Here is a 14,771-nt window from a genome sequence, read left to right on the forward strand (position 1 = left end):
AAATCTGTTAGTCTATTCTAAAATTAAAGTTTTTAGAAAGCTCATTTTTAATTCTGTTCATTGAACTCTGTGTCTTTCATAATTCAACATAGTTTCCCTATTAGCATATTAGCACTACAGGATAGAAAAAATACACCCCATTTTTGCTAGGATTATGGAAGTTCCCATCACCCATGAATTTGAAGACATGGCTACCTAGAGCTTTACCAAAGCACAGTAAAATAAAACTTCTGTAGAGCACATTAAGAGGTAATAACTAATAATAATAATGAATCAATAAACTTCTTACATGCATAAGAAACTGACTAAGAGGAAAACAGATGATGCTTAGTTGCAAGATCATTTTAACAAAACTAAAATGATTTAAATAAATACATATAGTCCAGTGAGAAGTGATGCCAAGCTGTGCTTTCAAAAAGGCAGCTGCAAACAGACTGCTTACCTGTCCGCAATAAAGTTTCACAGAGCTTCTATAAAGATCAAACGAATTTTCAGTACCACTCTGCTGCCCAGAAAGGAAAGCATGGCTAACAGTCAGTTGAAGGACATTTGCAGCCACTTGCAAGTTATTTTTCTTTACAGAGTGTTGTGAATCTCCAGGGTTACTTTATTATATTATTAGTAGAAGCAGCTTATTAACTGGAATAAAAAATTGACCCAAATAATTCTTGGTAAATGATTAGTGCCCTACTTGGACTGAGCTGAAGTGGCAGCAGTTTCAAGGCTAAGTCCTCATTTATGCAGTAAATTACAATTGTCAGAGCAGCAATACTATGCTAAAAGACTACAGTAAATCCTAAAATCCCCCTATTTCATCGGGCTCTACTCCACTTCCAGCGACCTGATCCCTGCTCACTTTCACAAATAGCCCAAACTGGGATGAAGCTGTAGTCTGAGAAGTTTCCAGATCTGCTTCATGCATTTACAATAGCCGTGTCACACTCCAGTTTCACAGCACAGGGTCTGTCAAGCAGCATTTTGAGCTGGACTGTTTGGCTCAGAGCAAACCACAAAGCTAGCGCAGAATCTGCATCAATCTGTGTGTGAGCAGCCCAGGGTGAAATTGCACCGTCCTTCCTTTGGTGATGAGTCATCCTAACAGGTTATGTCACCCTTTCTCCTCACACAACCCCAAAACCCAGCTGCCCAGACACATTGCGCAGACCAAGTTGCACAGCCTTGCCCCCTTCTGTTTTCTCCACTCCAGCTCCACACAGAGCAAATACAGCTTTGCTCTGGGGAACCACCCTCTGCTCTGTAAGAGGTTACAGGGTGCAAGGTCTAGCACACAGTGGGATTCATTCCCCACTACATTATAGCCCCACTTCCTCTGATTCTTTTGCAATACTCAAGACTGCTGTCTTTATCAGTGGATCTCAACTCTGTGCTTTCTTCCTGTCCTGGATTATCTCTAAAACACAGCGTTGGGACTCATTGCCAATCAAAGCAGCACATCCACTTTGATCTAAGCACAAGCTGATCATTTCTGACCAGGAACACCACTGTTGTGAGTCTCAGATACTCGTCAACAGAAATTTTTCAACAGGGCTGTCTTCTGCTACTTCATTAGTCATTACACTTTCCATCGGCTGGGATCTGAAGGCACTCATGTCTCTGACTGCAGTTCCATTGTGGCACAGCTGTCAGCAGCTTGCCCTTCCAAAGAATGTGAGGAACCTGCAAAGCAGAGTTACCTTGAAAACATGGTCCTTCCCCCCATATTTCTCCCTACCGTGAGCACAAAACTTATCAGATATAGCTGTACTACAGCACTGGGAGATGCAGGCTCCCTGTCAAATAATGCAGGCAGCTGTTAATACACCGATGATTATGTATAGGCTACCCTCACAATGAGCTGAAATGTAGGCAATGAACTTTTTCCCCCTCCCCTTTGCTGTATCATAGCAACTGTGCTACTGCAGGGGCTATTTTAAGAACAGTAACTTTTCACCAAACGTGATTATGAGGCAGACTGAGTGAGCTCAGCATACAAAAATACTGCATCCCTTCCGCAGCATCTCTGGGCCAAAATCTGATACCCTTATACAAAAGGGCAATAAATTACTCTGCAGATTGTTCAAATAATATTAAAAGGAGTAGCTGTGAATGCCAGCTATGTGAAATCGATGTTCAGGAAACTTGTCATGATATCATTGCAAGAAAACATAGCTCTGTCAGGAGCTTCCAGAAAGGAACATCTGGAGCTGAGAAATACAAGTTAGAAGGTCAGGGGTGGATAGCAGACATGTCCGTCAGCATGGAGCACTGGCTAGAGTGGAAAGTAATTGCTTGCTTTGGTTTGCAACAGTGATGTAGATCTTGTAAATTCTGAGAGTCATGAAGTAAAAGGATATTTTGTATTCTGAGGACTCTTGCCTGAATAGGAGAATACTAGAAAAGCTTCAGTCATCAAGATGCGTACAGCTGCAGGGATCACTGGCACAAAAATCTTTCAGAGTAAGCAAAGGAAGCAGTTTCTAGGTCTGCATGAAGAGGGATTTGAATTTCTGATCAGCTCAGTTGCACAGGACACGCTTTTCAAAGCTGAGTAACTAAAACTCTGCTCACAACCTAAGCTTGGTAGGGAACATTAGCAGCCTTGTCTTCGGTAAGGCCCCGGCATTACTGCTGGGGCAGCTGGATGGCAGTGTGTCGTGCATGGAGGCTGACACAACGTAGACGTGTCAGACCAACCTGTGCATGCGCTGCACCATGAGCTCTGCTCTTGCAAGGAATTGTCTTCTCTCCGAGACCTCTGATTTTGCATGCTTGTGCTCATCTCCCACAGAGCAGGTGCTTACAGAGTACAGTGGCCTTCCTGTACATGCACGATGGCCATTTGCCCAGGCTGCTGGATGCCCACAGAAAAAGGTGCCCTGTTGAGAAAAGTGGGTGGTTATTAGTATCCCGATGGGCTGGTCTCCACAAGTTTTGCATTACAGATGCTCAGCACTGTTAGAAATCGGTGCTGCCCCAAGACAAATCTTAGTCCCCTGAGAGCATTAGCAGCTTTGAGACTCACTCTTCTCAAAAGAATGGAGGGAGTTTCAGCTTTCACTGCTTATGGTTTATTTAAGATTAAATTATTTGGTGTTATAGATACCGAAGGCAAAGCCTGCAGTGGTGATGATGCCATGAGAGCAACGCAGAGTGACCCTCCAGCTCCTGTGTGCCAGACACTTGCCTCAGAAGAGGTGCTGCAAGAGACGACAATAGTAGCCACAACGAACATGGCTTCACTTGGGGAGGAGCTGCATTTGGAGGATCTGGAAGAAGATGCAGGTATTGGATATAAAATGTTAAAAAGATATTTCTGCTGAGCTGCTTTACGAGGAGTCAAATATGTCAGTGCATTAAGGGGTCGGAGCACATTGTTCAGCCCAGCCCATACTAAGTTAGCAATCAGTACATAAAAAGTGACTTCTGAGCCTGCTACCAAACTGAGGGACCACACAAAGCTTGGCATAGTGGGATTAGTTGGATTATGAGACGATCCAATGTTGGCCCCTTTGGTATTAGCAGTGACTGCTGTGAAGATGAAACAAGCTTCTCTTAAAAACTTTTCTTAAACTTCTGTGCCAAGCCTGAAATTGCTTGTCCTGGCTGGGGAGAATAATGTCAATACACAGCCCACACTGTCCATATCATCACCCTGTCTACAAAATGCTGCAAATACAAGTGAAGTTCAATACCAGGAGCAGAGAAAAGCTAAACCAAGCTTTTTTCATGCAACTGTGCTCCAGCATAGCTCATCCATGACAGTAGTCCCTTGGGATCAGAGCAGCCAGGCACAACCCAGCAGCTGAAGGGTTTCCATTCACTTCCTGACAATCAAGAAATGCAAAGCTCCAGGGATAATGCTTTATCCCAGTTTGTGAGGAATGCTGTGTATGTTACAGATCTTCATGCCTGTTTCCTCTGTCCATCTTTACACCCTCTCCATCTGCCCTGGTTGCCTTTTGTTCTCCACCCCAACCCCTCGTGTCCTGCTTTCTCTGGGGTCCCAGCCCCTTTCACCAAGCCCACTCCTACCTGCTGTGGTTTGCTGAGCAATGCTGCCTGCTTATGCCTTCACCCTGCTTCAGCAGCTCAGACTGGAAAATCATTCTCTGACGGGTTTTCCATTTCTTTGCTTTATCCTTTCCCACTTCCTTTTCCTCCTGTCCTTTCCATCCCCATGACTCATGCAAGTTTGTTCCTTTTGGCTGTTTTTATTTTATATAATATTGCTCTTCTGGCCCACTTCTAGCTCCACTCCACTCTTAATTGCTCTGACAACAGAAACTCTTCTATCTCCCAAGAAGTCTCTCTCATGTTTGCTCCTACAGGGATGTTTTTTGTAAGCTTAACAACACCTTTCCATCGCACACACCACCTTCTTCATTTCAACTACATGTATTATTTCATCAAGAAATAGCCCAAAGCACTGTGTGTGGGCTTTCAAAGATTTATCCCCTCTCTTTTGTCTCTTAGAGACAAAATAGAGAAGTGGACATAGACAGTTTCTATTAACACATGGCCTTAATGTTATTTTCCTTTCTATTCAAACATCCTTTATGGCTGTGTTTGGTTTTCTATCACCCTAAAAATTAATCGAGGCAAACCCCATTCATCCTCCTGTTCTTAGAACAACCAGATAAGATCTTGACCAGACTCCTGCAAGCACTGCTATTATTAGCAATAATACTCTTTTCTAGAGCATTTAATTCCATATCACTAAGGAAATTTCTCTCTGAACTTCTAATTCTATCATTGGGACAGGCTATCCTGGAAAGACGGCACTAATAATGTATCATGTATTTAACCTTACAGGTCTGCAAAACCTAGTATTTTTATTTAAAATGTACCTTACACTGCATTCAGAAATGTGTATTAAGGCTTTCAAAATCATACCAATTTCTTATGTATCTTTCTCTAATCCCAGTTCTTTTTATTATCTCCCTGGCACATCCTTTCCTCTTTTCTGTATCTCTTTTTCTCCATTTCTGAGGTGTCATTTTTCCAGATTCAAAAAAATAACAGTGGGTTTACCTTCTCCTGTCTCCCTGGTTTGCAAGAGTCCACTCCTGTTTGTTGGAAATCTTCCTACCTGTTTCATCAGTGGCCTCTGGCTTTTTAAATAATTATTGTTGATCTAATCTTTATGTGCTAATTTATTCCTGACTTTATATTCTAGCATTCCTGTCTCTAGTGAGTCCACCTTAGGGAACTCTTTGGGTGAGAAAGCTCTTAAAAAGTGTCAAAGCATACTGGTAATTTTATTATAACATTGAGTTTATTATGTTTGTCCTTGGGCTCAATCCAGGCCCAGTGCAGTGTCTTTCCACAAATTCATATGAATATTTGACCAGCTAGAAACAAAATGAATATATTTGTTATCTACCCAATATGCTGCATTTTATCCTGAGGATGTGGGGTGAAGGCCAGGGAAGGGAAGAGGAAGGAATAAAAGGAAATATTTGTAGGCTTCATGTTTGGTTAATACACAGAGATAGAACAGCCTAGGCAGAAAGAGGGCAGTTTTTCCCACCTAACTGAGCCAATTGGGCTTGGGGGCAATCCCAAGGGGATGATTTCTATGTAGGAGTAAGATGGCATTTTGACAAGTGGCATTCCATGAATAATTAGCTAGTCTGGCAAAGAGTCTAGTGCTGAGCACTTGCATATTTTCAGCAGGGTAATATTCACTCTGCAGTATGAAATCTGTTAATAGGTTCGTGTACTCAAGACTCAGGTCTGCCTTCAGACTCAGTCAAACATGTTTTTGTTACCAGAAACAACCACAGAAAAAAAAAGAAGCAAGCCATTCTTTGCAGGGAATGCAAAATGGACATCTTTAGACAACAGGGCACAACGCCAGTTTGTTTTTGTGATACCACTCATTCAGAAACAAAAATACCTTTTTGACTGAGGCCGAGTGTGTTTTGGATCCACCTTCTCTATAGAAGTCCCACTACTGCATCCGTACCAAACAGTGATTCATGTCACAGGGAGATCTACTGATTTCCGTGAAGTTACTGCCAGACGAAAGTATCACTCCACTCAGGGGAATGCACTCAAATGTGACTAATTTTCCTATCAACCTACTAGCATCTACTGGAGCTCTTGATCTTCCTGTAATGTAAGCCATTAGTGCTTCATTTTTTCTCTATTCCACATTTTGTCTTCTATGTAGAAGGCACAAAACCATAAAATGATGTCAGCCTGGAACAAAGCATTTCCCTATATTTAAGTATATTATAAAAAACAAAAAATTATTTCCTTCTGTAATTCAGGCAACACGCATCACGTACGGTAGCTTTCTTATCAAGCCAAATATCACAAGAATTCCTGTTAGAGATGCATATTTATTCTACTTTCCTGTGTTTTTTGAATGATAAAGACTCTTTCTTCCTCTTCTAGACATACTCATTAATCTGTTTGTCAACAAATTAAATGCTATTATCTTGCCAATGCTATTGTTTCCAACAGTGTAAGTGCTGTGGTGCCTCCCCATGCACTCTGAACATGAGGATGCTGAATGCTCATTAATACAGAGTTTGTATTACAAACTCGACATTAAACTGAGCCAAGATGGGTGCCCACTGCTGTGAGTTTTTAGGAGATGCCCTAGAATGGTTTGCAGGCGAAGGTACTTTTGTTTAGAGAATCCAGAATGCTGAAAGGAATGAGATTTGCCATTTATCCAGCCCAAGCATTTTGGACCTCTTATGCTGAGGAGACTTAAACACTGATTACCCCAAATTAATCCTATAATCAGCTATTACTGAACCCGCAATGGCTGCAAATTCAGTTTGGACAGAGTCTGGCCATGGCTGGATCCTGGATCAGTCAGGCTCCAGCCTCTCTGTGGGTACCCATGTATGCCAAGGCAGAGATCAGGACATGTAACAGACTCTGAAAGTCAAACTGTGAGGCACTGTGTGTGTTTAAGCACTGCCAGAGTTAGCTGGTATCTAAGTAGGATTCAAGGATGTTAGTTTTGGACTTCATCACTGAAATTCCACCTATATCCTTCTACATGCCTTTCTGGATCTATTCCCCTGTACTCTCATCACAGACAGGTCAATGTGATGAGCTGCTCAGTGATTCAGCCTGCACTAAGTTTAAGAGGTAAGTGCTTTCGCCGTCTTTCAGGAGACAATCCTGAAATGAGCACTGCTTCACCATCTCAAATTAAGGCTTTGATGAAGGAAGTTTTTCTTAAGTACTTCACCAATTCTCTGGTCCACACTAGCTGCTGAGATCCAACGGCAAATCTTTTTTTATGGCAGGCTTTTCTTGGTTATCAACTTTAACATCAGGAAAGACTCAACAGTTCTGTAGACAGGTACATTCAGAGAAGACTTGGGATGCAAGCTAAAGTCACGCATTAAATAAGATAAAAATTAAATTGTGAAACTAAATGTGTACAAGAAATAACTGGAAAGTCAGCTTTTGTGTAATATTACTGGTTTGATGCTCTTTGCCTTTTGGCTGTGTCTTCATAGCACAGATGAGTACACACTTAGTAACTGCCACTACAGCTGCATCCTGTAAGAAAATTCATTGCAGTTCTCAAAAATTACTTTGTCCTGCTTTTTTCATTATTAAAAAAAAACCAAAACCAAAAAAACAAACAAACAAAAAAAACCCCATCACCAGACACATAAAAAGGCTTTAGGGAAGTAAGGGAAGCTCAGCAGTTTTCTCAGGAACATCAAAACTTACGTTTCTTCAATATCCTCATACATTTTATGCTTTAACAGCCCTGGCTGGTTGGTTATTTCACACAATAATTATTTAATTATAATTAATTCTAGCTGTATGCCATGTGTTCTGTTTTTCTGAATGTTCCTGGCATTGTCCCCTGGCCTATCATTATTATTAACTTCATGTTCCATTAATTTTACTCATTTTCCTACTAGCCAAGAAACCTTCAGCACCCACGGAAGAATTAGAAGATGCCAGCCTGCCAGCATCTGAAGACAGTCCACAAGCCTTACTTGTATCTGAATCGACAGATTCCCCCCAGAATCAGACAGAAAGAAACCCAGCACAGCTTCCCAGCCCTCCGTTGCTCCCAGCACCACCACCTAAGGCAATCTCCAAAATCACAAAGAACATAACAGGTCAGTCATTTTGGGTCAGTAAAGACTTTCCCATCTCTTATGTGTTGTTCGCCTACACAGCACAGTGCATCGTTTTTTTCTTACATCCTTTTTTTAAGCCTATTGATGCGAACTGCCGTGAATCAGCCTAGTTTTATTGAGTGAACAGAATGCTAATGATTTCCATGAACTGAGCGGTCCAGTTGCTTGCTAACAATGCACTGATCTTTGTACTTCACGTATTTATCTGAATCTCTCAGGAGATGATTTGTTGCAAGTCTGTTGCACTAAACATACATCAACCAAATCAAACCAACTGTAAACATTTGCTGAATCAGGTGCTCATATCAATATGCCAGAAAACACCAGGAAGCTTTAAATGTTTTCATTACCTAGACTCCCACTGGTAACAGTACAACAGCCAAAACCAAGTTCCAGTCAATAGGTTCTGTAGAAGTTTTTGTCTGAAGTTTTGCTCTCTAGGGTAGATCTAAACTAGAATTATGAAATCTGGTCTAGTTACATGGAACACACGTAAGTGATACACCTGGCTCCCACAAAGCAATCCTCGGTGCCAGGCTTCATTGAATGTTTCCACAGTAACTCCTCTGGGCCTGGTTTTCTAATTTATTGCCAATGTTGTTACATTTTCCAACATTCTGGCACTGCAGAAAGGGTGTTAAAATGACTATGATTTTGGTTTGTTCCAATTTTAGGGTCCCTACATATGGTAAAAGCAGTGAAAAGGGCCTTATTGCAAATTAAAATCAAGTCCTGACATCTGAATATCAGACCTGTTGGATATTTAGACTTTTAAATGACAGCCATTATCTCAGCCCTGATTTGCATCCACACTGGCACAAAACCCAGGGTTTTCAAAGTCACCAGGTAACAGTATATCAGAGGGCCATTGTGATTTGACCACTGGGGTTCATAGAAAATATTGGGGGTTTCAGTCTTTTTGAGGAAAATCACAAGTATTTGTTTCTGATGTAAAATATCCATATTTTGTCCATACTTACGAGAGTTTAAGTGGGAGCTGGATTCAAAATGGTATTCTTGGGAGCTTTTATTCAGATTGCTTCAACTTTCTCTACTGTAAGACAGACCCCTTGCAACAGGAACAGACACAACTAGGACACCCCTTTGATTCTGCTCACTTGATGAGAAGGTCAGCTCTGCATGAGATGTAGGCTATTTGGAAATCCTGACCCATAGAGGATAATGACATTACAGCTCCACTAGGTACTTCACAGAATTTTGAGTCTCGATATTTTGCTACTTAATCAAAGTATTTCCTCTAAGAACCAAGGTATTCTGAATTTTGGTATATAATTCTCATTTAAATTTTTCCACAAAGATCAACTCTTAATTTTCCCAATGACTATAGATCCTTTTTCAAGAGTGATTATACATTTGTTTATTTTTGTGTGGATGTGGAAGCAGTGGTAAGTTAAGACTGAACAAATACTGTCAATGAGTGAAGGGGAATACAAATATATGGGGAGATAGAAACAAAGAGCGATTATGAAAGAAGAGGAAAAGAGGTTGAAAAGCTCGTGTTTAGTTTTTCCTCCATTAACAATGTTAGAGACGCTGTTAGCAGAGTAGTGAGGAATAAGCCAAGCACCAATTAATCACAGAGAGAGAAAGAACAGGACAAGGTGCCAAGATATCACTTTGCAAGATTATTCACTGAATGGCTGTCATTAGGACAAATAAGGTGTGAGCTAAGGAAACTCTCAATATTGGCCCAAGCTGCAAGGAGGACAAAATTGGCCTTTGACCTGTTCCAGGAACAAGCAGGTATGAAAATAAAACAAATTCTCCTGTTCCAGCTTGAGAGTTGAGCTGGACCCACGGTGCTTGCTCTGAGAAAACACAGACACCCTCTCTCACTGTAAGCAGTATGAAGTGACTTAAGAGGTGGGTTTTTTCATCCTCTCAGGCCATGACTCAATGGGCGATGATCAATCATAGATGTCCTCTGTGCATCTCCACAGTAGCACAAAAGCAAAATCCCCTTGGGTGCCAAAAACCCTGTCTTTCCTTAGCAGAGGTTGGGTGTCTCCTGGCCTCAGCAACCATCCGGATCAGTGCAGGAGGAGCTCCGGGGTGGGAAGGTGTCTCATTGCCAAAACACTGCACATTGAGCACCTTGACACTTGAAGAAATGTCCCTGTTCCTTCAGACCCGTTCAGATTTTAAATAGGGTAACTCTGGGACTAGCTTGACCTCTGTTTCCTGGGTGCATAGAGAGATGAGTGAAATTCTGGCCATTGGTTAGGGTCCTGGGTTGGAGGGACAGATACGTGCAAAGATGCCTTCCAAAAATGAAAAAATAAGATAGACCTTTCTTAGAATAAGAGAGAAGATTGTAATGTGTATGTAACCCTCCTCATTGAAGGATGCTTTCCTCCTCCCCACACAAATGTGAAAAAGAGACCAGGCTTAGTGTTGTCACTCTCAAATTTTCAATGTTTGCTTTTGGTCATGGGTACAAGAGCTCACCTTCCCACTTGGGCTTTTGTTGTCGTCCTCAGTAATGCCCTCCAACTTCAGATGACCAGCTCTGTTCACAGCACCACCCTTACTGAGCTGTGCCAGATTTCCAGCAGTGACCCTAAGAAAAGGCATGCAGTTGGTAACCGTTATGCAGGATGCTGGGTCTGAGACAAAACATTTAGTAATTTAAGTTAATATTCAAACCTACTTTTGTCTTTTCCAGTTTTCTAGTAAGTTACCCTGCTAACAAGAACCAAGTCCTTTTTACACGGGTGCTTCAGGATGATCCTGGCCTGAGCAGTTGTTTTTCTCTGCTACGAACTGAAGGATTTCTCTCAAAAGTTAAAAAAGTAAAAGTGACCTGCAAAAACATGTTTGCACAACAGCTTTACAAGCTGTGTCAGTTTAAATTCCTGTTTAGAACACTAGGTGGCAACAAGAGAAAAGAAATACTCTCTTGTAGGAAGAACTTGCACTGCCTTTTTACACGCAGACTCAGCTATTGGTGTAAACATCGTCATGTGCCAGAGTTATAAGGGTAAGAGGAAAGGTTTTCTGTGGAGCAGAAAAACTTACCAGCATCTTTTTCAGGCCACATATTCGGTTATCTTAAGCGTATGAAACTATGAACTGTACAACCAGGGAAGTGTCCACTGTGTTTTGGACTCAAGTGCTAGAGAAATGTATATATCAAAGTCTAACTCCCAATAAAATGCTTACATGGCATTAAAAAAAAAAATCTGAATCTGGGGGTAAAAAAATATTAGACTGCCCTACTCTTCTCAATACCACCTTTCATTTGGATTTCATTTGGCAAGTTTTGTTATGCAAACACGATCCTCATATTATAATGATTTTGGCATTTCCTCAACTGGCATATGAAAGACAGAGGTCTAAGCTGTGCAGCAGTCACAGAGGATCAGATAACAGACACTGGTACATTTTGTCCTGACTGAGAACCACATTGCATAAATTTTAATACAGTCTGCCAGAGTCCAGCAGAGAAAGTGCTAGATTGGAAAGGCACTGCAGTACAAGCCATCGGTGGTGAGGAGGAACAGTACTGGCAATTAAGAATGCATTGGTGGGCTGTGAAAAAGGAGCATCTAATACTGTGGGAAAGGAGGGAAATGGAGGGAGGGCATCTATTTCTCTAGATCAAAGATCTGGATCTGTATAGTATGAGCCTTTTGAATTCAGACAGTTACTCAGCTTAACCAGTTACCTCCTAGCAAGAACAAAACACCATTTTCCTCTGTTCAACACAAAAAATTAATTTCAGTGCAGACTGTATGCAAAAAATAAGCAGCATGGCACAACCTCTTACTCTCTTGTGTCTTGACAACAGGAAGCGAAATAGATGACCCAGCCATGAAATCTCCTCCTTCCACCATCCTGAAGAATTATGTCATTGTTGGTTCCTCCCAAATCTCAGGACAAGCTGCCCTCTTCCATCCCTCTGGCCAGAAAAGTTCAGATCCCCACGTCAGAGGACAGGTAACAACGCCAACTGGTTCCCCGCACCTGGCTGCTGTCCACCTGCCTTTACCTCCCAGCAGAGTCATTGAAGAACTCCACAGGGCTCTGGCCACCAAACACCGGCAGGACAGGTACCTACAGCCTTCTCGGCTCTATGGGTGCATGAGGAGAGTCATTCCACCAAAACATTTCTCTTGGTACATGTCCCTGTCCTGTTATTAGCATTTTATCTACTCCTACAGCTTGGGTTTGCCTTCCTCTCGATGTCACTACTTTGAACATCCATCCCTGGTTAAAGCGCTTACTTTGGCAGGTACTTCAAAGTATGTTCTTCCTTTCTAAGGAGGCTACTGTGACATGGAAGTAGGTTTTCAATCAGAATCATTTGATAATCCTTGACCTATTGCAAAAGAAAATCTCCCCACAAGATACCAAGATAGAGTGGCTAAGGCAAATGCTCTAAATACCATTACATATAAGAAATGCTACTGTTTCAGTACATGTCTCTGGGCTTATACATGAGCATATACGGTATCCATTTTCAATACAAATGCTTGTGTGGGAGTACATTGGGTACTTTGTCTGGTTTTCATTATAAGCCCTTCTGTGTATTAGAGGAGGACAGAGATAACCTTTTCCATCACAGCGCTTTGGAGTTAAGCTGGTAACATTTCTCAATTTGCTAACACCTATCGTCATGGGGAATAGATTCATACGATATTATTTCCAGGTCCTGTTAAACCTTTGTCGTGATCATAAAATATCAGAAAGGTAGTGTTCTATGCCATGTATGTTTTACATTAGAAGGATGTTCTGTGTGGGTTTTTTTAATCAGTACAGTGTAGCATGTGGCTATTTATCAAAGAAATACATTAGTCACTACCCTTCCATACCTTGTCTTTATGACAGACATAGGAAAGTAGATTCGCATTAGCCATCCTCAACACAGTCTTGAGATTGCCATCCCATGTTGTCCCATGTTGAACTCCCTACCCTGGCCTTTACGAGATACAGAACATGCTGCTCATTCTCATATACATTCCTACTGTGGCAGTAAAACGGTCTTTTGTAAAAACTGGGCTGTGCACCTTCTACCCACAGCTTCCACGGAAGAGAAAGCAAAGGCTCTCCAAAAAAACGAGTGGATGTCCGTCCATCCAGAACATCTAGCATTGAGCGCAACAAAGAAAAGGAGAACTCACTGAGTTACAGCAGTGATTCAGAAAATAAGCGGAACTCAGTTAAAGAGTCAGATGAGAACAAAGAGAACATGATCATGAACGCAGAGCTCAAGGAGGACTCTGTTTTTTATCAGGATGAGGAAGTTCTGAATGACTCCATTATTTCTGGTAAGGAAAGTAATTTCTTATATTATAAAGATATACTATCATAGCCTAATGGAATGCCCTAAGCAAGCAGCATGCAACAGGAAATGTTGAGCAGTATAAATTCCTCTATTGTCACATCAACGTTTTCAAGGAATCCTGGTGAAAAGCTAAACTGCACACCTAGAAACAGAATAGACTGAGAGAAGGCAAAAGGAAAGAGAATCCCTTGTATAACTGCTGCGCATTTAAGAATAGCTTAAAAAGCCTGGTGCTTACTCTGCTGGTGTTCAAGTTCAGGCACATTTTAGGGGAGAACAAAGACCCAAGCCACGGAAAGTTTCAGCTGTTTGATCTCTAAGGAGGCTGCCGTGGATGGGTACGTGGCAAGCTGGGCAACACGGCCTCTTCAACCACAGAGGTTCTGTTGTGGACATAACCTTGGGCCCCGAGAGACAGCAGCTTTAAGGATGCAAGCAGGGCCCATTTACTCAGTACAAGCTGGGACATAAGCAAGGTAATTCTCATCTTGACACTGGGTGGCACTGCTTGTGCCAGCATTCATTCAAATGCCTCCCTTAGCATTTGAGAGAGGAACTAGAGATGCAGTAGCACCAGAATAATTCCCTGCAAAGCTCCAGGTTCTTTCTAGTTTAAAATATCTGGCCTTGTTTGCAAGTCAGGAGGTAGAACTACCCATTAATCCAAAGTTGCTTTACAATTAGTGTACTGCCTTAGTACGTCACCAATTTTTCCATTGTCGCTGCGTTTCAGAACAGTGCAACAGCCCCATGGTTACAGGGAGATTGGTACAGGTAACTCTGGAAAAAGCAAGGAACTGTACTTTGCCTTTCCATTATCACCCTACTCAATAAAACATACTTTGAAACATCTAAAACCACAAGACAAGACAGTAGTCTTGTGCACAAGTTTAAAAAATAACAAAAGTAGCGTGTAGCCTGCAACTGATAACTAGTGCAGGCAAGGTCTTTTCATCAGCATGCAGGGTTAGGATTTGCCTTTTGCTTGATAGAAAGAACAGTAAACATACAGGAAATTAAATGTCATGATTCAACTGAATTAAAACAGGAACTTTTGTCAGGAACCTGCAAACCAAGCGTGAAAAGGGTGTGAATTTTCAAAGTATTTATTGTTGACCTAGCTGAGCTGCCATAAATCATGAAACAAGCCACAGCCAAGATCCTGCCTGAGATAGCTTGGTCAGTGGGCAGACTGGCATTGAACATGCCTTGTTTACCAGGAAAAATAACCCTTAGGAAGAAAATACTTAAATAAGGGTATTTGAAGGTTCAGTTTCCACTGAGATAGGTATCAGGAAGGAATTTGCCTTAGGGTGCTGAAAATGGATGTA

General features: G+C 41.6%; 1 protein-coding gene across 1 annotated transcript in view; it reads left to right on the forward strand.

Moving 5' to 3' along the window:
- Window positions 1-14,771, forward strand: part of PHACTR3 (phosphatase and actin regulator 3) — a 51,957-nt gene that overhangs the window by 2,356 nt on the left and 34,830 nt on the right. Inside the window, exons 3-6 of the mRNA XM_010157143.1 lie at window positions 3,100-3,282; window positions 7,908-8,111; window positions 11,944-12,205; window positions 13,176-13,423. Of these exons, the coding sequence (XP_010155445.1) occupies window positions 3,100-3,282; window positions 7,908-8,111; window positions 11,944-12,205; window positions 13,176-13,423 (897 nt within the window). The remainder of the gene's footprint in view (window positions 1-3,099; window positions 3,283-7,907; window positions 8,112-11,943; window positions 12,206-13,175; window positions 13,424-14,771) is intronic.

The sequence above is a fragment of the Eurypyga helias genome, unplaced genomic scaffold, assembly GCF_000690775.1.
Source record: "Eurypyga helias isolate BGI_N326 unplaced genomic scaffold, ASM69077v1 scaffold17898, whole genome shotgun sequence".
NCBI lineage: Eukaryota > Metazoa > Chordata > Aves > Eurypygiformes > Eurypygidae > Eurypyga > Eurypyga helias.